Here is a 21010-nt window from a genome sequence, read left to right on the forward strand (position 1 = left end):
TTAACTGGCACACACAAGTATGGGTAAGAGCGAAATGACAGTCCATGTTTGGGTCTATAACATGTCACAACTCTGGGATACACACCTGTAGCGTTCACCCACCTGTTAAAGCAAGAACAAATTGCGCTATCTCTTTATCTTACTGTTATTATACCGATTGTAGGTACACATTGGTGAAATGGAACAAATCACTGCCCACCTGAACCCGTGAGAAATTGCTTTTCTTTTTTTTTCTATTCGATTCCATTTCAATATTTTTCATATATCACTGTGTCCCCCGAGAGACTGTCACAATTGTCCGTGCATTACATCGTTGTAACCACCCATTTGAACCGGAACCTTTTCCTTAACAGCCACAGCACTGTAGGGCTTTTAAGATATGTTTAAGTGCTGCCCGAAGTGTTGGAAATTCAATACATACCTGCACGACCCCTCTCTGCAAAAACAAACCACCAGACTACAACTCAAGGTAGCTGAAGGTAAAGACAAAACTGTTACTCCACATATTTCGTTGCAAATTGTTTCTAAAGTTAAACAACATACAAGGACCAGTGCATTACCTCAAAAAGTTGTGGTAATATCCCTTGTTTCAGCTAAAAACGTATCTGTTCTTCTATAAACATAGTTGTTTTTTGAATCATAATCGTTTTCTTTTAGGCTTCTGTGGGTGAAAAAACACTATACGATATTCATTCAAACGTGCGAAGCTATTTCTTAACCCTATTGCCCAAAACCCGACTTTACGAGGAGCACCTGAAAGCAACGCGACAGCGGATGTAGCGGCAGCAGTCTACAGTACATCGGCAACCATGTAGTGCTGAGAGCAAAAATATCTCCCCCCGACTAGCTAAAGTATCACGTCCTTACAGTCATTCATGTCGCCGTAAGGTAAAAGTGTATCAAAATGTGTTTATGAAGACAACTGGACACGCGAACGGAAGCTACGAGGTGAGGGAGCCGAGTGTGAAACCGAAGCCTGAACCACAGAGGTACTATCTGCCCTCGCCTGGACATTTGGAAGGGGACGTTGGGCTACTCTTCTGATTCATTAGCCCACCTTGGCGTTTTATCAGCTTTTCAAATGACTGTACTTATGCGGGCAAGCGTGTTATAGACTCGGGGGGAAGGGCGTGTAACGCTAACAGATAACTGGGGTTCGTAGTTTGCACCAGGTCTGGCTGTCCGCGTTACCGCCCCGTTTTTTCTCTCCTGTAGTAACGCTAGCAGCGCGGCGAAGGAGAAGGCTGGAGACGCAGTTTTGGGTCCGGACTACGACCAAAGCCTGTTTACACCATGGGGAATACAACCTCCTGCTGCGTGTCCTCGAGCCCGAAACACCGCAGGAACAACCACTCCAGGCTCGAGCCCTACCGGCCGGAGCCGGAGCTGAGCCGCGTGGACACGGGCTGCAACCTCCAGCACATCAGCGACAGAGAGAATTTAGACGGTAAGAAGCAGTCACCCTCTTTTCATCATTTGTAGATAATATAAGAAACAACACACGCCAGTTTCTTAGATTTATTATTTTTAGGTTGTTTGTTGTAAAGCGGCTAGGAGCCGTGCGTTATCGCTCTGCAAATACCCCGTGTCTGAAAGATTTGTGCTGTAGTATTAACAGATAATGAGAGCTTGCAACATCTGTGCGAAGGACCCACCCACCCGTTACACTAATAACCAACGTTACAACGCTGTAGGCTTCGTTGTCACTGGACCTCTAGCATGTTGGAAATCAGCCACATGCAGCGGTTGAAGTGATCAAACGCTTTTCTTAAGTGAAAGTGGTAAGCAACAGCGTTAACACTCCTTCACAAGTACAGATCCTGCATTTAAGATGTCACTGAAGTATATTATCAGCAACAAGTACTGTAGAACGGCCCGTTTCATAGTGTTACACATTTATATTAGATAGTTACTGCTGATGCATTGACTAGTATTGTGTAAGCAGCTTTTTACTGTTGTAGCTGGTCAAGGCAGCTAGTTTTAACTGCTTGATTTACTGTTAGGCAGTTCAGCAACCCCAATCTCAAGGAGACAAGTCTAAGATTTTCTGAAAACAGGTGAAAAAACTTTGTGCACGAAGAGTGGATCAACGTATCTTTAATTCAGATGAACGTGTCTAAACATGGGGTGTATCTTGAAACAATATGCGATTGTTGCTTTAGATTCAAGGAAAAGATAAACCTGATTTCAAAAAATACTTAAGATAAATTGATTTGCAATGTAATCACTGCACTGATGGATCTGGATTTGCACATGTTTTGAGTAAATAAGGGGTGAGGGTGCAATTGTTGACTAAAATTACTTGGTAGGAAAGAGAACATGGAACAAGTGCATCATAATTGTAAATGTGATCATATGTTGGTACGTATGATGTATGATACGTAAAATCTTAATTTATAAAGTAGCTAGAAATTCCAGCTGTCAGATAATTACAGTGGAGTGAAAAGAGCAAGGAGAAGAAGTAAAGTATGAGTACCTAAAAATTATGGCAGTGATTTCCAAACTGGGATGCAAGAGTACCAACATATTTTAGCTGTGGAAAAATACCTTATTAATATCCCTATAATAGTTTCATTTATCTTCTATTCCTATTATACTGACTGCTTCCAGGTTGGTGCTGCCTCAGACAAAACCTGGTTATTTGGTGGTCTGTGGTCTACAGCATCCCTTTGTTGGGTTATTTTACGTGAACATTGTGTACATCACTAACGCTTTGGTTTGGATGTTGTCCAGAAGGCAGTTTCAATGAGCCTGCTGACTTGATGCAGGACGCTGGACTTGCGTCATTTTCACCATGTGCCTGTGTGTGAAAGGGTGCGTAAGGTTGGGACAGCATGTTGAAGGGCGAGTGTGAGTTTGTGTTCCAGTGGGAGGTGATGTGATAATGATGGACAGTCATTTCCTACAGGGGGCTGAAGAGGAAATGACCAGCCTCATGTTTCATTGCTCATTAATACGAGTGCACTCTGCTGTACGTTTTAGATACGATGGCCCCAGGGCCCATCAGTTGGTTATTGGGGTTGCCTCAGCAAAATAGTTTAGTGAAACACAGTTGTTGCAGATGAGAAATCTTTGATTTGTTATTTACCAAGACAAATATATCGAGTTTTAAAATACAGTTCTGAGATTGAATTCCTTGAAACACAATTTTATCAATTTCATCAGGGTCTAATGAGGACTGAAGTGTGTCTAATTGTGTATCACAGACAAAAAATAGGCAACCCAGTGATTACTAAGGAAATGGGGAGGAGAGAGAGGCAGAGGGATGGAAGTCAGAGAAGGAAGTCATCCCAGCATGCAGCCACAGTAAGGAAATTACCTACAATGCACGAGAGAACGTGCAGTTCTAAAAAAATGTAAAACATTAGCATGAACCAGCCCTAATCCTAGTTGTTGGAGCAAACTCAGTGCAGGTCGTAGTACAGCATCCAGCCTGGCAACCTATTGTTTCAATCCTCAAAATGAGTAAAAAAAAACATGGCTTTTGTCACAGTGCACAGATACAAATAGCCCTTCACAGGATGGTTTGATGGCAGCCAAAAACAGGTCAAAATGCCACTTTGAATTATGTGTATCTCAGTTTCTTTGGCATGGCAGGTTTCTTCCTCAAGCTGTATTGCTCAGTCTAAATGATGTACTGTAAAAAAGGCCAGTCATCCTCACTGTACTTCTCGCTGTGAGGATTGGGCTCAAACTGAGTAATCAAGGAAGCCTCAGGTTCTGAACGGTGCCCTTTTCAGCGACTTTGTGATTGATGGAGGGGGCACAGAATGGGTCAAATATTGTTTGAACAGTATGGTTTTTGATAGTTGTCTATCCATCCATTCTCTGCTACTTTTCTGGGTCCGGGTTGCAGTAGTAGTGGTCTAAGCAAGGTATCCCTGATATTAAGTACTTCCTTGTCACTTCCTCCTACTTGTCCTCGGGGGGATCTCAAGGCATTCCCAGGCCGGATGGCATATATAGTCCCTGTCAGCATGTTCTGGGTCTACCCAGTGGTGTCCTGTTAGTTGGACATATCTGGAATACCTCCACATGGAGGCATCTGGGGACATCCTAATCAGACGTCTGAACCATTTTTACAGACCCACACGCTGGACCGATGTTTGAGTATTTGAGGTTGGATGGGGGAAACTGCTTTTTCACGTAGGATCAGTCAGAATGCCACGAACGAAAACCAGGTCAATCTTTCCTTGCCCTTAGCATGTCCACATTCCTCCAGATGTATTTTATGGAAAATATTTAAATACTCGTCCTCCCTTTCTGAATTTGTGTCGTTTCACATCGCCGGAGCTAACGTTATCTCCACACTTCACACTGAAGGTCGAGCTGGTTTTGTTGTTACAGGAAAGCCTCCTCTGCTGTGTGCTGTGTAGGCATGCGTGTCTGTTGCTGCAGTATGTAAATGTACTTTGTGGAAAAAACTCATTTAGGCATATACCTCATTTTCATTCCTATTTGGAGCCGATAAAGACATCTGTTTTCTTCATTCTTCTTCTTCTTTCTTGAGATACGTTTTCAAAGGGTTTTCAAAACGTTTATGTCTTAGTAAGTTTTTAGGGACATGTTGTAATATTGCAACATTGGCTCTAGTTGGGAGGAGAATTTCTGTGTTTAAACTCACATTGTGCTTATGTTGCCCCATAACCGTCTATATCATGAATAATAATCACACAACCGTCAATTTTTTTATGAAGTCATTTGTTAAAGAAGATAAAACTGTATTTACAAAACTCAAAATTTACAAAGTCCTTTCTGGGCATTCAAAGTCCTAGTGTCCCAGTGTTCAGCAATGTTCGTTTGCAGTGAAACAGTTCTTTTCCTCTGAAAAGCAAAGACGAACATTACACTTGCTGCATTGGGTGTTGGTATATCTTGCCCCCATTTGATGGACTTCCATCACCTGATGGTCTCCTCTGAGCACTCAAGGGGCTCCTTGAAGTCCCCGTCTGTGTATCAGGGCTCCTATAGCCTGAAGATGGTCGCCCTCTCTTTGGTGTGTTGCGTCTTGTATTCACCAGGATGAGAGAGGATGCTATTCAGTTGAGTAGGCGCACCTGCCTGGCTGTTCCCACGTAATGAATTCCACAATCAAGGAGTTTGACGCCCAGTGGGACACAGGTGAACTGTCTCGTAACTGCCTTTTCGTCACTTGTATCAGTGTCTGATTCCTATCTGAAAATCAGTGTCTCCATTTGAGATGGCATCAGTCACATCCTGCATACTGTAAAGACCGCCTCTCTTTGCTGGTCGCATTCTGAAATGGAAAAAGTAAAATAAACAAGCAAATAAATATGTACGTAAGTAAGTTGTTTCAGTTCAAATGTATCCTAATCTTACTTTCACATTCTACCAAATTCACACAATAGTGTCTGGATAGCCTGTTGCTCTCTACTTATCACACTAAAAGGGAACACTTCACATCACCACATTCCAGAACATTCTCACCTGTCCCTGAACAATGCAGCAAGCATCCCCCCAAAACATTCAGGACCTGTTTCTACCTACAGTAATGCAACAAGCAGCTGTTTGGTCAGAATCAGTTAAATGATATATCTATTTAACTGTTAATTATTTTTAACTAATGAGACAATTAGAAATACTGCTACAGATAGAGTTTAAAATACTGCAACCAGAAATAATTTATTCATTTATTCAATTATGGTCTAAGCTCAAAATTTAAAGTTAGTTATAATAGTAATCATCAAAGACATTATATTTCTATTAGTATATCTGTCCATATGTGAACATGTCCCCATGTAATGTGTAAGATGCAACTGCTATTTTGACTACATCCCTCAGGGCAGGGTAGGGTTAAACAATAGGACCCATTGACAATGTAAAATGTTTTTTTAGTATTGCTAAAACTGATATAATTTTGCACCAGCGGGCCTTACAGGGTTAAATTTATTGCCAGCACAGGAGGTCATTGGAACAGGGGTCAAAATGGTCAGCAAATCCAAACACAGAGTGTGGAATTGTGCCTCTTAGAATAAATGGCGTGATGAAAGGAAAGGGAGAGTAAGAACTGGTTTCAAGCTGGTTTTTAGTGTTTGTCCTAAGCTGTTTACACAAGTCTTAAGGTAATGGCCCTTTGGCTGTGTCACTGGACCTCTAAATGCATTCCACAGCCAGAGGACTCCTGTACCTATCCTGTGGAATAACACTGCTTGATCCAAGCAAATGACCATATGGGAAAGTCACATATACTGTAGGTCATCATGCCTGTGCCTCCTAATCTTGAGGACTTTGTGAACAGTAAATATGGAAATGCGCAAGGAGACCACATGATGCAGGGAGATTTGGTATGTCTCATGAAAGAGTGAGGAAACAGTCGCTCCTGGCTTCTATCTTGCTTGATCATCTCGCAAAAAGGAAGGCAGTGTGATGGTAATCAAGCTCGTGTTATGTTTGATTTGGTTTTACAAATAGTACGATTTGTTTGTGTGTAATGCATGCTTGCCTATCGCTGTGTTGTGTTGTCTTCTTATGTGTGTGACCCCGGCTACGTTGAGCATGTGATTTGAAAAAAAAAATCAGCCATGAGAACTGCTGACAGTGGTGATGACACACGCGCGCACTCTTGCGTTGGCGCAAACAAAACACACACAGTGCTCATTGAACAGCCTCCTTATGAGTATGAGAGGGTCTTTCAAGGAGCCGCTGTCACAAATCACCGGTGCAATATGATTTGCCTGGTTAATTGCTCGCTCTCTGTAGCAGCCCTGTGTGTTCACATCAACTTATGTCAGATATGAAGAAGCTGAAGATTCATGCCACTCCTGACAGCTTATTTATGTCTATTTGTGTTCAGACTGTCATGCTATATAGATTTTACTCCACAGTGCTTATATCTGCTTGTTAGGACATCGGCAACACCATGTGACAGGTCTCTCAGGGTCAAGCCCATCACTTGTTTTTGACTGAAATAAAGACACGTCGTCTACCATGGACACACAGGTGTGAAGGGTAGTTAAGTTTTATGGTTGCTATTGATGCATAGATAAAGTAATTGATTTCCAACATTAGAGGTGCTCACTCGTGAAATACTTTTGCTATGGCTAGTGTTTGACTGGTGGCTTGTATGGTCACTGAGTAGATTCCACAGTCAAGGTGCTTTCCAGTCTAAATGCATTTAATATGAAAAATGCAGAGGTAGTTAAATAAGGATGTGTTTACTAAAGTCTAGAAAAGATAGCTTTTTGAAAATTGGACGACGTTGTCCGGCAGCTTTATCAGCATGACTTCACACAGCATGAAAAGTCTCTTTAAGCTTCTGTCTGAACCTTTTTAAGAATAAAAATCCAGCAATGGGTAGTGCACCGTACTTCAGCTAATCTTATATGTAAATGGAAAGAAATGGGGAAAACCATTATCTTCATTCTTTATCATAATCACATTTTCACTGCAGCCATTTACTGTATTTTACCTTTTTTTCCCCTTAGCTCTTTTTTTGCAAAATGAGCTGGCTGGAAATCAAATGATTTGCTAAAACTGAGATTTGTTGCAGCATGCAGGACAGCGAGATTTTGTCTATAACAGGGGTGGGGAACCTCCAGCTAGGACACCGCTTGATCCAGCTCGCGAGGCAATTTGTTTTTTTGTTTTTTTTTTTTTTGTTTTTTCTTTTTAGCGATAAAGAAAGTAACATGGTAGACTCCGACTGGTCCCTGAACGCAACACACACATAGCAGCTATCACCTCAATGCACCATGCCGACTGTCAATAAAAACTTAAATGGCCCTTGATAGGAAAAAATGTTCTCCACCCCACACAAAGAATAGGAGAGGAATATGGAGGACGAATTGATCAGACAATGTGATAACAGACTGTCATCTCCATGTAGCTCATGTTGCTCAATATAACTAGGTTCACCATCATTGCAGCACTCAGAAGAGGGAGGAAAATTCTTTGCAGTTTCCAGACCCTCCAAACAGCTGAGCTATTTTTAACCTAATTTGATCAGAGATTGTAATGATGTACTTCTGCACAGCAGCTCTAAGTAAAGGTAAACTGAGGCCACTTACAGTGTCTCAGAAATAAGAGAGAATGGAAAGTGAGATTGAAGATGAAACAGATGGATCTCTCACCCTGTTTGGGTTTTACTTAACATAGACATCTGTAAATGAGCAATAGCTCCGGGCCCAGCATTCATCTCTGTCTCATCAGTGTTGAAGTTAGTTATTTCTGGAGCATACGTGCAAGCACGCACACACATGCACACGCACACACAGAGTCAGTCGTGTTTCCATCACTTGTGAGGACATTACATTGAATTACATTAATTTCCTTGAGACATACCATAACCACAACCACTGCTTGCCTAATTCTAACCTTAACCCAAGTCGTCACCCTAAAATTTAATGATTCACATCATAGGGGCTTGCACTTTTTCCCCAAAAGTAAAATGAGTCACTGTAAACACATTTATGTCCCCAGAACATGAGTAATGTATGTCCACACACACACACACACACACACACACACTCATGCACGCACACGCACACACACACACACGCACACACACAGACATATTGATGAGTCTTACTTGCCGGCTAATTGAAATCTGGACATGGATTATTTATGCCTGGTTGATGAGCCTGGGGAGTCTCCTAACTATGAATTCCAGACAAGTTGACCTAGATGTACGGTGTGTGATGTGAGCTTGTTTTGATTGTTACTGAGGTGAAAAATGGTCCTTACTGTGCCAGGATTTTCTGTCTTATTTAAAGATGCACATGTTTAGATCTACATTTAGCTGACAATTGTACCGTTCCCCATCACTCAAAGCCAGTCCAATTAATAGATAAATCATGCAAAAAGATTTGATCATTTAAGAACAAATGGGTTTTTGCCCATTTCCGTCTTTGTGGAATGTGGACTGATTCCCTCCATTTCACTTATTTTGGCTCTTTTTCCTGTTTATTTGACCAGGCTTCAGCAACATTGTAAAATAGGGCAGCTAAAGATTTTTTTCATTATCAAATAATCTGCCAATTATTTTCTCAGTTAACTAATGAAACTAGTCATTCATGAAGTCTGGAAAAGTCAGTGACAAACAGCAGTATAGTGTCTTTAGAAAAAGACATCTTCAAATGACAGTCTAAAACCTAAAGATATTAAGGTTTACCATCACACAGTACAAAGAAAAGCCACAAATCCTCATAATTTGAGAACTGCAAACTGGGCATTTCGCATTTTTGCATGAAAAATGTCTTAAACAATCAATGGATTATCAAAATACAGCAGTTGATTATTTTTCTGTTTCCTCTTCAGCTTTAATGTAAGAATTGAAGTTTCTGCAAGTATATTAATGCACAAAAAGTCCAACAGATTATTGAATTTTCTGTGAAAAACATATTAATTATAACTCAGGTCCCCGTGTCACAGGTTTTAAATCTCAAAATATTTAACTGACTGAAGAGCCAAACAAGTATTAAGTAGTCTTTTAATGAACTGAGACAAGAGAGCCAGCTCTTCAAACAGATTCAGAATGCCCTGACTACAGTTTGATGAGCTGTCTGAAACCAGGGCAGCAAATGTCACATTTTGGTGTCGGCCTCTCACAGTTGACATGTGACAGATTCTTTGTACATCCACAGTTTAATGCAGACATTCAAACATCACTCAGCGAAGAGTCCATCCTTAAAGAGGCCGTGATAAGTGTTTCGGTTTTGAATGAGCCGTTTGATGGGGTGTGACTCTCATTTTCTCTTATTTTGTTGACATGTTCTTTTCAGAACAGACTCACCAATGCTGTCGCTATCACTGTCACTATTGCAATCTTCACCTGACCTGAAAACAGCAACTTCATGCATACTCTCAATCTTTGGTTCAAGGCATTTTGGGAAATGTGAGACATTAAAAACTACCGTCTAAGTACATAAGGCAACTTGGCATATAAAAAGCATTGATTGTAATGTTTGTCATAACACATAAAATGCATAGAACAATTCGTTGATGGACATAAAATTAAACTGCAACCATTTTTGATTAATCACTACAGTCAATTATTCCAGCAAAAATGCCAAACATTTTCCAGGTCCAACTTTTCAAATCAGAGAATTCGCTAATTTTCTCTGTCATATATACATATACCATAATAGTAAATTGAATATATTTAGGTTCGGACTGTTGGTTGAATAAAACATGTCATCCAAATATGTCACATTTGGGCACCTGTTGGAAAACTTAGAAGGCCGGCAAATATTAAAAAATGAGAAGGTGGAACTAGAAAATGTTTAGCATAGAAAATGTTTTGCTTAAAAAATTACAGAAATGATAATAGATTACCATAATAGTTGCCAATTAATTTTGTTTTGATTGGCTAGTTGATTAATAAAGTTATCATTTGAGCTCTTATCATTTCTTTATAAAAAAGACCACGGTTGTTTTACTTGCTAATTTGATAATTGCATAGAATGCTGGGGGGAAAAATACAGCAACATTTCCACAGTGTTTGGTATTGGCAGTCGAATAATTTCTGCTTGTCATATGTTATCAACATTGTTTGATGTTGATTGGTGCATTTAAATTGTTTTGCTGAGTCTGGGATGCTCCTCTGCACTGTTAAGGACACCGTGTATTTCCACCACAGACTTTCTGCTGGGATTTGCTTCCCTTGCATTGGGTTATCTTATCAGTGCAGGTGTATGGTGTCTATCCTGGGATAGTGGGTAGAACACAAATGGCAAGCCTTGCTGCACAACCAGGCCTTCATATTCAGAAAGTTCACACACATGTTGACATCTGGCAGCTGACCGGTGCAACCTCAGTCCTGTACTAAGCACTGCTTCTGAGTACAGTCAAAGTGCCTTTGACAAATGCAAGTTTGTGTGTGCATCCATAATTCTGGAGCACAAGTTCTATTGAACACACTGGAATAGTCTATTTTGTATTTTGTATTTGCTCCTGTTTTTAAACTGACAGCCACAGCAACTAAATTAAACTGGAAGTGCACCCTTTGCTGCCAAGCTGATGTACTGTAGTAGCATTAAATAGCAAGTAGCAGAAGTGTTTGTGAGAATCTGGATCACGTCTGCTTAAGTGACTCACAATCATTGCCTTAAAAAAAACAACTCATCTTCTTGACTACTCATTATTTTTGCTCACAAAAGACAGCAATTTCCCAAAAGGAATAACAAATCATTTCAGAGGGAATGGTTTCCATTTTAAAAACAAATTAACTGATTCACAGAGTGTTAATGAAAATGCAATTGCCTGTGACAATCTCATCCTGGTGTCTCGTTTTGGCTCCACTCGGCCTACGCCTGGGAAGACACATCTACTGCCCACAAATTACCTGCTTGTGTGTTCACTCGTAGCGCCACTGTCTCCAGAGAAATTCACGTTGTAATGGTCTTCTGTCAGTCCTGATAAAGAAAAGGGAGACAGCCTCTGGATCACTGAACACAATAAGAGAAAGTGTCTCTGTGACACAGACGTCTATTCATTTTCAGTGCTATTGAGTTGTAACACCTATAGCACTTCTTATACACAATCTGTGAGATGAAATCCTGAGAGCATTTCAAATATATGCTTCTTGTTTGGAGTTAAAGTGGGGGTGCAGTTGCGGTTCATCACTTGAGTTCATTATTAGTTCAGTTGGGAAATGGGAAAATATAATAAAAAACATTTACAATATTTTTCAAATGCATTTAATCAACATGAAAATGTGATTTTTATTTCATAAATTGATAAAACTTTGACATTTTCGAGATAGATTGCAAATTGCTAATGAAAATGCTGATAGACACACTGGATGTGGAATGTCAACATCAAGGCTTATGGGCAAAAGATCTGTAAAAGTAGTCAAAGTCAAGTCACAGAGCTATTAATATTTATTTGAAGTCAACCCTGATGTTCCCCTGAGACTAAGGGGAACTTGAAATAGGGTTTCCCCTCATGCCTACTCTGTATATTTAAGTTCCACCGTTGATGGTCAGAGCAGGTTGATGCTGCTTGAGAGAGAGACAAAAAGGATTTGGGCAATAAAATTGCTTGACCTTTTTGTTTTGGTTTTGTGCTGTGTGTTAAGCGTATGCTTTTGTAGGACAGCTGTGTAGTGAAGCGTGGGAATGCCAATAGCCTCTGTGATCCAGATCTTCACCTCATCATTCGGAGAGTATTCCCTGAATCCAACTAGTCAAGAGTGTGTGTTTTTATAAGCAGCAAGAACAAAAATCAGTGAATGCCCATATTTGAGTGTAAGTAGATTCCCATCAGTGCTCTTGAATGATATAATCAGAAATCAGCTTACATAATGCAATCTGTCTGTTTGCTTGCTGAAGTGGTGCTTTCAACCACATACACGCTTGGGAACTGGACTCAGTGGCAATTAGATGCAGTGTTTGGGAGCTCAAGAGATCATTTGGGCACAGCTGTCAGCAGGCCACTTGCATTACTGGCAGTTTTTTTCTAAAAAATGGGGGAGACAGCTTGTCTTGCTTTGAGCAGAGAGGACATAGACATCCAAATTTTACAGACAGATCAAGTTTACAGGTTTAGTCTTTCTAACCAGGTTTGACCTTACAGAGCTCTTCACAATAGGATTGAAAGGAGAGATTTACATTTATTCCCTCACACTTGATTCAGGCCGTGTGAAACAGGCAGAGACCAAAAGCCAACTGATAAGATTATGCTGTCCATTTTTCTTCCACACACTGCACAAATGTTACAGAAGTGTGTTTCTGACCAGAAGCCTCCAGTTTAAGGCGGGTTAATTATTTATCTGTCTGCTCCAGGCTCAATGTTAAAAAATCCTTGAGCAAAATAGTGGTAGGTAGTGGTAGCACATAATCTGCCTGGTTATATATTGCATGTGTCAAATGAAATGAGGCATTTAAACTTAAACCTCTCAAGAAAAAGGAAATTCTTTGCTGTACTTATTCCAAATCTGCTTTTGTGCCATACTGATGGAATTGCATAGATTCGCACATCCATTCTCATGACATTACATCAGCCCTACAGCTGCTGTTGGACTTGCTGTATAAACTGCAGTGTGTAGATAAAACAGCATACACTTTGTCCCCAGAAATATTACCCCCTTGCTTAACCAGTAAACTGTAATAGCTAAACAAGTATTAAGTAGTCTTTTAATGAATAACTGTAATACAATTCGACATTGGAGCCCATCTGCAGGGCCACACCATATAACCAATTCAATTCTAATTTCACATTAAATCCTAACATTTGTCAACAAATTGATGACGAGACATTGGGACTGAAAATGTATTTACTGGAATATTCTGTCATTACCATAGACTGCCTAAAACATGGATGTAGTCTCTGTGATGTCACCCATTGGTTTCTAAAGTGCCATTGTGAAGCTCAGTGACAGTTGCTCCAGTGCCTGACTCCACCTAACTCCTGGCTAATCCAAAAATGGCAAGGAGGTGAAGCATGGGCGGAGCTGAAACGAGCAGAGTGAAGCCTGGTCGCTGAAACCTAGCAGGTAGCTGTCACTCATAATGGTGATGCCAGTTGTCATTAATAGGAAATTTGATATAGAGAGCAAAATCGTTTTTAGTGCCAGGCTGTGAACATTTATTTCTGCTGTTAAGTTGGGCATGTTAATATGGGGGTCTATGGGGATTGACTCTGCCCATTCGAGGAATTGCTTTTTTTGCCACTAATTTTGCTGCCCTGGAGGTTGAAACTCAAATTGAGATACAGGGATAAATGCCCAGTTATCAGTATTGGCAGATGTTTTCATGTGATTTTTGATACATACTGGCAACAATTATCATATAGGACCATCATGCTATGAATTCAAATGTGGGCTTTCATGTGACTTTCCTGTCAGGGTAATCACTGTCAATCACATGATGCTCTCTGTTATAGGAAAGCTCATGTTTTCACAGACCATTTCTGATGTAGTGGGCAAAGTAGCCATGATGTTTTTGCTGATTCTGGTGGAGTCAGGCCCAATTTAGCCAGCTAACTGAGCATGCAGTCATCAGATGGGACCACTTGAGTAGCTGGTGGTTGTTTGGTGAGCAGGTGTGGAGGTAATTACATGCTAGTGATTGGTTGTTAGAAGTTGTCTGCCAGCGTGGCACAATACCATCTGACCAGCTATCCAGTCTATAAAAGATAGCTTGACTGACATAATTGTTCACTGCAAGTCTTTGCTTCAGTGTGATTATGGTGCAGCGGATGTGCCATCTGTTAATTTTCATCACAAGGGATTAGTGAAAAATATTGTTTATCATTTCATTTCATATTTTCAGTCACAAAAGTATAATGCTACACTCGGTGCTTGAGGATATACTGTTAAATTCTTCGTTTATTTGCCTGTTCCATGCAGTTTGTATTAGAAATCTGATACAAACAGTGTCCCTGAACCGATAGATGTTTGACGATTCTGAGTCTCATTTAAATTCTGCTAACCAATCCTTGTTTTGATCAGATTCTTAGCATATTATTTGAGTAATGCATCCATCCGTTTCTGCACCTTCAGCTCAGAACCCTTGGTCGGAGCCTATCCCAACACACGTTATGCAAATGCTTCCAGTCTGTGTCAGCTACCAAAATATCTACAGTACATGTGTGTGTACAAGCCTGATAGAAGCCATTGTTATTCCGGTATGTTGGCCTGTGTTTGTGTTGATTTATGCATGGGTGCTAATGCCTGTATGGGGGAATGTGTGTGTGCATGCCAACATTTGTGTACTCACATGTGTTGTGTGGAAATGTCAACCCAGACAGAATATGACAGAGCTTGGCACAGATGGCCTTCCTGTCATCCTCAGCTCCTTCCACAGCTTGACACCGGATGAAGCTCACAAAGAGGGAGAGAGAGAGGGAGAGAGAGAGGGAGAGAGAGAGAGGGAGAGAGAGATTAAACAAGGAGCTGTGACAGGAACGTAGGGTGGTGGCAGGCTAATGCATCACAGCGGAACAGTGGTCCAGCAAACACATTTCTAATATTTGTGAATCTATCTTTAGGGCATAAACCACACTTTTTGGATTCAGAATAGCTACATTTTTAGAGCATACAATAGTTACAGCAAGATGTGTGGTGTTGTTGTTGGCTCTTATGTGCTAGCTGCCAGATAGTGCTGTTTTATTTCATTTGCATGACAATTTGCATTGAAATACTTGCATGGAAACCCAGCTAAAGGTGCTTACATGAATTACCTTGTAGTATCGTGGAACACATACTGCATGTGTATCCAGTCTGCTGCCAGCAGACCCAGTGATAATTCAGACTGTTTCCTCCCAGATGTACGTAGCTGATGTTGATCCCTCATAGTGGTGCATGGATCATGTTCTGAAGGGACACATGGTCAATGGCAGGACGGGAACTTCAGGGGTTATATTGCCTTTTTAAACACTACATGACAGTTCTGTTGAAACATGCATCTTTGTTACCTTCACATGTCCTCTGCGCCCGGGAATGGAGCATGAATATATGCTATTAATCTCTAGCAAAATTGCGTTGTCTAAGTGCAACCATATACATTTGTGTTGTGGATTTTATGTTAAAGATATGTTAACTGTTTCTCTACAGTGCTGTTGCCCCTAATTGGCCATCTCTTTCCCATGTGTCAGTAGGCGTAGGGCCCTGGTGCCTATCCACCCAGCTGCCCCTTCGTACCATAATTGCTGTCACCCAGTGTGCACTGTTTATAGACTGATGGATGCCATGACAGTGCTTTACCACAATCACACCTCTGCTCTGTGTTTGTGTGTTTATATATCTGTGTGAGTGTGCATGTGTATCTGGCTGCATGTGTCTGCTTATAAAGACACATTACATGTTTTAAAGTTGTGGCATTCCTCAGCATATTGAAGAGCAAGGCTTGCTTGTTTATTCATCTCCTCACCTGGGTTCTTGTCTTTTATGCCGTTTTACCAAGCTCGTACAGTCAATACAGTCCCTGATCCCAGAGCAGTGCTGCAGTAGCCAACCTGGAGGTTTTTAAGTTAAACATGCCTGATTCATTGGCAAAGTATGCTGTAATTAGTCCACTTGACATATTCCTTAGTGAAGTCAATACATATTTTTACTGTGTGATCATGGATTTCTATAAATTCGATAATCACTACTACACATGTCAGTATAAACCAGTCATAACTGCTTTCTTTTGGTATAAGTAATTTCATTTATGATTTTCTGATGATCTGTGCAAATTTTGAGAAAAGCAATGTATTTATCTCCCTTCTGCAAACAGTTTTGGTTCTGTTCCTCACCATTGTCATTCACCCTCCACAGGGAAGGATGACTTCCTGTCTCTCCTAGTGGGGCAGTGTGTGAAGGTCTGGTGTGTAGTCAGAAGACTGCAATGGATTCTGTACTAGTGTTCTGTGTTGTACAGTGCCACTGCATCATCAAGCACAATAAGAGTCAGCAGCAATTACAGTGTAGTGTACATGCAGGTGGGAGAGGCAGAGAAAGATAGAGCAACAGAGAGAAAGAAAAGGACAGCGAGCCTGTCTTTGCCTTTGATGGGCCTGCCTTTCAAGCCAGCGTTGCCTAGTTACAGCGAGCAGAGGATGCGGGCATGGGAGGGGAGAGAAAGTGGGAGGGTTGGTTTATGGCTGTCAGCTGGGTGAAGAGTAAATGAGTCCTCTCCATGCCCATGGACTCTTCAACCCCTTAACATCCCCAGCTTACTTCTATGTCTCACTCTTACTCAATCTCTCTCTCAAGTCACCATCATAGATATGAACCTGATGTTTTGATGGAACTGCGCTTGTAAAATGTAATTCAATTCAATTTTGTCATATCACAATTAGTTGATTAATCAATTAATTGATTGAGAGAAAATTATTTAAGTTTTTTGATGTTTGAATCGTAAGTTTAGCCATTTTTTAAAGCAAAAATGCCAAACGTTTGCTGCGTCTAGCTTCTAAAACATCTTTGTTGAACAAATAGTAAAAGTAAATATTCTTGGGTTTTGATCCGTTGGTTGACTAAGCAAGGCATCTGATGACGTCACACTGGAACGTGTAACGGGTATTCACTATTGTATTTTACAGACAAAACTATTTAGAAGAAAAATAATCAGCAGATTAATCGATAATGGAAATAATCAGCAGTTGTAGCCCGAATTACATTTCTCATCAGATGTCCTACAACATTCCAAGAAAGTCAGATTTTATCTGAGCAACACATGATTTGCACCCTCCTGATTATGTATCGATGCGAAAGTGCAGTGATGTTTCTGCTCTGCACTTCACAGAGATAACTTGTTAATCAGACAGTGTTTCCACCACTGACAGTTCTGTCTGTGGACCTGTTTTTATTTGTGGCCTTACCCATTGTCTGCTCACGCTAACTCAACATCTCTTCTGTTGTATTCCAAACAAGCTGTTGTTTCTGCTTAAGAAACGCAGGACTTTTTTTTTTTATGGAAAACACCAGACTCTGGATGATCAGAACAGCAAATGTTTAAGGCTTCCACTTTTAAGCGAGCCAACTTTAAGGCTCAATGTCATTAAGGACTCTTCAGTTTTTATTCATAGACAGATGGAGGCATATTAACTGATGCTCCATGCCATTACATTAAACTAAACTGCTAGACTAAAGTGCCTGGAAAAAAATATGAGCTACTGGCCTTGCCAAATGAAATGTCAATAACAATTGGAGTGCAGCCGTTCTGTCCTTTCCTTTGCAACATCTTTTTTTTTTAAATCTCCATCTGTCTGTCCTTGCAGAATCATTCACTACTGGCTCTTTTGTCCCCTTAACATCAACATTGCTTTCTAGCATGTATTGAGAGATGTGTACAGAACTTTTTTCCTGTCTTTGCGAAATGTTTCCCTTCTGTTTACTCCTCTACCCTGCCCCGGGCTGCTCCATTTCAGCATCATCTAATTACAACAATCTGTCAAGTTTAAGAGTAATCAACAGCAGTGTGCATGGCCAGGTACTCTCGATGGCTAGGGAATGTCAGCGTAACAAATTAATTTGTGTGTGTAGAAATTTTGAAATGTGTGGATGCATTCATGTATTCCTCCCAACACAGAGCTGTAAGGCCGTACTTTGTTGTTCCTCCCAAGGTCTCTCCTCATGTGAGTGCAGGATGTCTTCCCCCCTCAGAACAGGACATAGCTGTGCAGGCAGACAGGAGGTGTGGTTTATGTTTGGTAGGGCATCCGTGAAACTTTGACCTCCCATTGACGTATTTGTGTGCATGTATGTAAGGAGCAGTGGGAGAGGGTCTGGATGCCTGAAAACCTTTCTTTTTTTTTTAATTGTAATGATTTTTCTTTCATGCACATGAGATTATTGATTTTTAATTAAACTTTTCCTTGTCAGTATACTTCCCCAGGAGGGATTCACGGTTAACATAATATGGTTGAGTGTTTTCTAAGTTAGACTTGTTGACTTCAGTCGATGTAAAATTCTTCGCCGACATACATAATGTTGTGTTTGGTGCTTTTAGTCATGCTCATGCCAAAGCTATGGATGGCGATGTCAGCCGGCCCATGACTTTGACTGAAAAATCTCAGCTATTGAATGGATTGTCATGAAATTTGGTAAAGACATTATTGCCCCCCTCTGTACGGATTGTAAAAACTTTGGTGATCCATTCACTTTCTGTATAGCGCCATCATCAGGTTAACATTTTAATTTGTCTAATACTTTGTTTTATGACCTAATTCCTGCAAAACACGAATAACATCCCCACCAGCCTCAGCTGAACTTTTTTGTTTGGTGCCAATCAGCTAAGGTAGATTTGCTGATTATTAGCATGTTAGCATGCTACCATTGGCATTTAGCTCAATGCACCTCCGTACCGAAATACAGCTTCACTTATCTGCAAGCGTGGTTGTAGACTTTTGTCTTGTGTTAGGACATACGGTTTGTATTCAGGGTAGACACATTGTGTTTGATAATCCTCTTGATAGATCAGACTTTTTTAAAACAGAAGAGTGACAAATTCGATTGTAGGCACAAAATGAAAAAATCAGTTCAGGCCCGATTTCCCACTCCTGAACTGACCAAATGTGAAAGTGGAAGCACACTTTTGAGCTGTGTCAAAACTCAACTGGCTCTTCTCCCTTCTTCAGTTTGCGGTGTTTTTGTTCCGCTTACCAGCGACTTTCACTGCTTTTTGACTGTGGCTCTGTATTCCTCACATTTTTGAAAATAAAAAGGCTGCTTCTTCTCAGCATTTACTTTTCACCAAGCGTTTCACTCACATGGCACAGCAACACTTCCTACACTTGTCAGGTCACTGTGGCTTTTGACTTACTATTGACTGTTTTCAGTTATTGTAGTCTTGTACACCTACAGTATGCCTCAGCTGAAGGCATACTGATGTGAAATGTGATGTGAAACAAAATGTTATGACGTCTGTTTTGTTTTTTTTTTTTCTGTGAGGCTTGTGAACACACACACATATGAAGCACATTTATTTCTGCTAGTTCCTGTAAAATTTCAAACTCATGCCCCTCCGTCTTCTTATCCCTGTTGGCTTTCCTTTGATAAAAGCTCAGCTCTTTTTCTCTGATGAGTCCGCATCACTGCGCTGAGTTTGGCAGATGTCGGCAATCAATGATACACGCTGAGGGCTGGTTTAAGCTGTTAGGAAGAGCTGTGATGATGCTTCTGGGGGCTTGTTCCATTGTTGTGTGTGGTTGTGTGTGTGTGTGTCCATGTCTGTGTGTGTAGAAAAGGCTATAACGAGGGTGAGTCATTAAGCATCAGTTCATTCACTTGGTTTCCCATCCGTTTAGTCTAACAATCTTTAACCCCACCTCTCGTTTGAGCTTTAGAAATTTGAATTTTGCCAGATTGGAGTTCAGAATTTAAGTGGCAGCAAACAACTCATTTTTTTACTGTAGTTCGTTTGATTTAATGTTTCTTCTGTACAGAAAAGATTTCCTGACTGAAGTGTGAACAGATGGGATATTGCTATAAAGGCTTTTCTCCACATAAAGATCTTACAATGCTGCTTTAACTCGCTCCTTCTTATCACACATACTGTTCAAATGAAAACACAGTGGCTGTATAATTACATGATATTGTGGTAAATGCCACAACATAGATATCGTACTTTGACAGTAGTGCAAGGTTAATGCTGCAACAGACTTCATAATAGCTTGAGTCCAAACCTCCTTTGTGCTGTGTAAAGTGTTTTGTTATCCAAGGTGAGAGCCACTTCATTGTCAAGATCTGCCCTCTGTCTCACATTCGCAGCCTGTACCTTATTCGCTAACAATGCCCACTGAGCATGTTAACGGCTGTGTCTTTGATCTCTCACTTTCCCTCTTTCTCACGGTACAAGACACACACTTACACAGTGAGTGTTATCAGGGCCAACTCACAGTAGCATGTGATGCAGCAGTCTTAAAGTTTGTGATAAGTGTCAGATGAAAACTGCCTTGCTTTGCTTTGCTGCTCCTAACAGCACTCTGGGGGCTTTTTTCCACCGGAAAGCAGATGGATGAGGTTCAAGGTGAGCTGCTTGCTTTGCCCCATTTGCCTTGCAAGCCCTAGATTACATGGACACTTTAAGAAAAAGCATTCTGCAAAATACTGATCCCACAAAGGGTTGAGCGCGAGACTGAGATCCCAAATCAGCACACATCAGTGGTCGAACCAGACTGTATCATTTCAAAGAGCAACAAAACAGTCTGTATCGAAGTTACAAAAATAGTATCCAGCGTCACACTAACGACAACCATGCAACACCGTGTTCCTTTTAACCAGCCTATTTTCAAACAGCAGCTACATCGTGTGCTCTTTTCTCAAACACTCCCATTACAAGATGTGCTGTGTGCTTCTTATCTTAACCATGTGGGCGTACTGCTTGATAGCATGCTGCTGACAGCCGGGTGGTGCCGTGCTGCGCCATCTGGATCCCCTCAGGCTGGCACCTCGGCAGGGCAGCCAAAAACCAGCAGAGGGCTTTCCTGTCGGGGCTGATGTTGCAACCCCAAGCCACCCTCATAACCGGGTCAGAGGGCGGGCAGGCACAGTGCCAGCTAGCCACTAACCACAGTAATACAGATATTCCTGTTCACAATGTCAATATCGGCAGCGTGAAAGGCA

The 21010-nt window shown here is 41.0% G+C and overlaps 1 protein-coding gene across 3 annotated transcripts in view; it reads left to right on the forward strand.

Moving 5' to 3' along the window:
• The first annotated feature begins 789 nt into the window (after nucleotides 1-789).
• Nucleotides 790-21010, forward strand: part of ccny (cyclin Y) — a 41226-nt gene continuing 21005 nt past the window's right edge. Inside the window, exons 1-2 of one of the 3 annotated variants that reach the window (XM_041961617.1) lie at nucleotides 790-989; nucleotides 1216-1447. In XM_041961617.1, coding sequence (XP_041817551.1) covers nucleotides 1294-1447 — 154 coding nt within the window. In that variant the 5' untranslated portion in view covers nucleotides 790-989; nucleotides 1216-1293. Of the gene's footprint in view, nucleotides 1448-21010 lie in introns of all 3 variants that reach the window. The other 2 variants (XM_041961618.1, XM_041961619.1) reach the window with 2 other exon arrangements.

Source organism: Chelmon rostratus, chromosome 20 (assembly GCF_017976325.1).
Source record: "Chelmon rostratus isolate fCheRos1 chromosome 20, fCheRos1.pri, whole genome shotgun sequence".
NCBI lineage: Eukaryota > Metazoa > Chordata > Actinopteri > Chaetodontiformes > Chaetodontidae > Chelmon > Chelmon rostratus.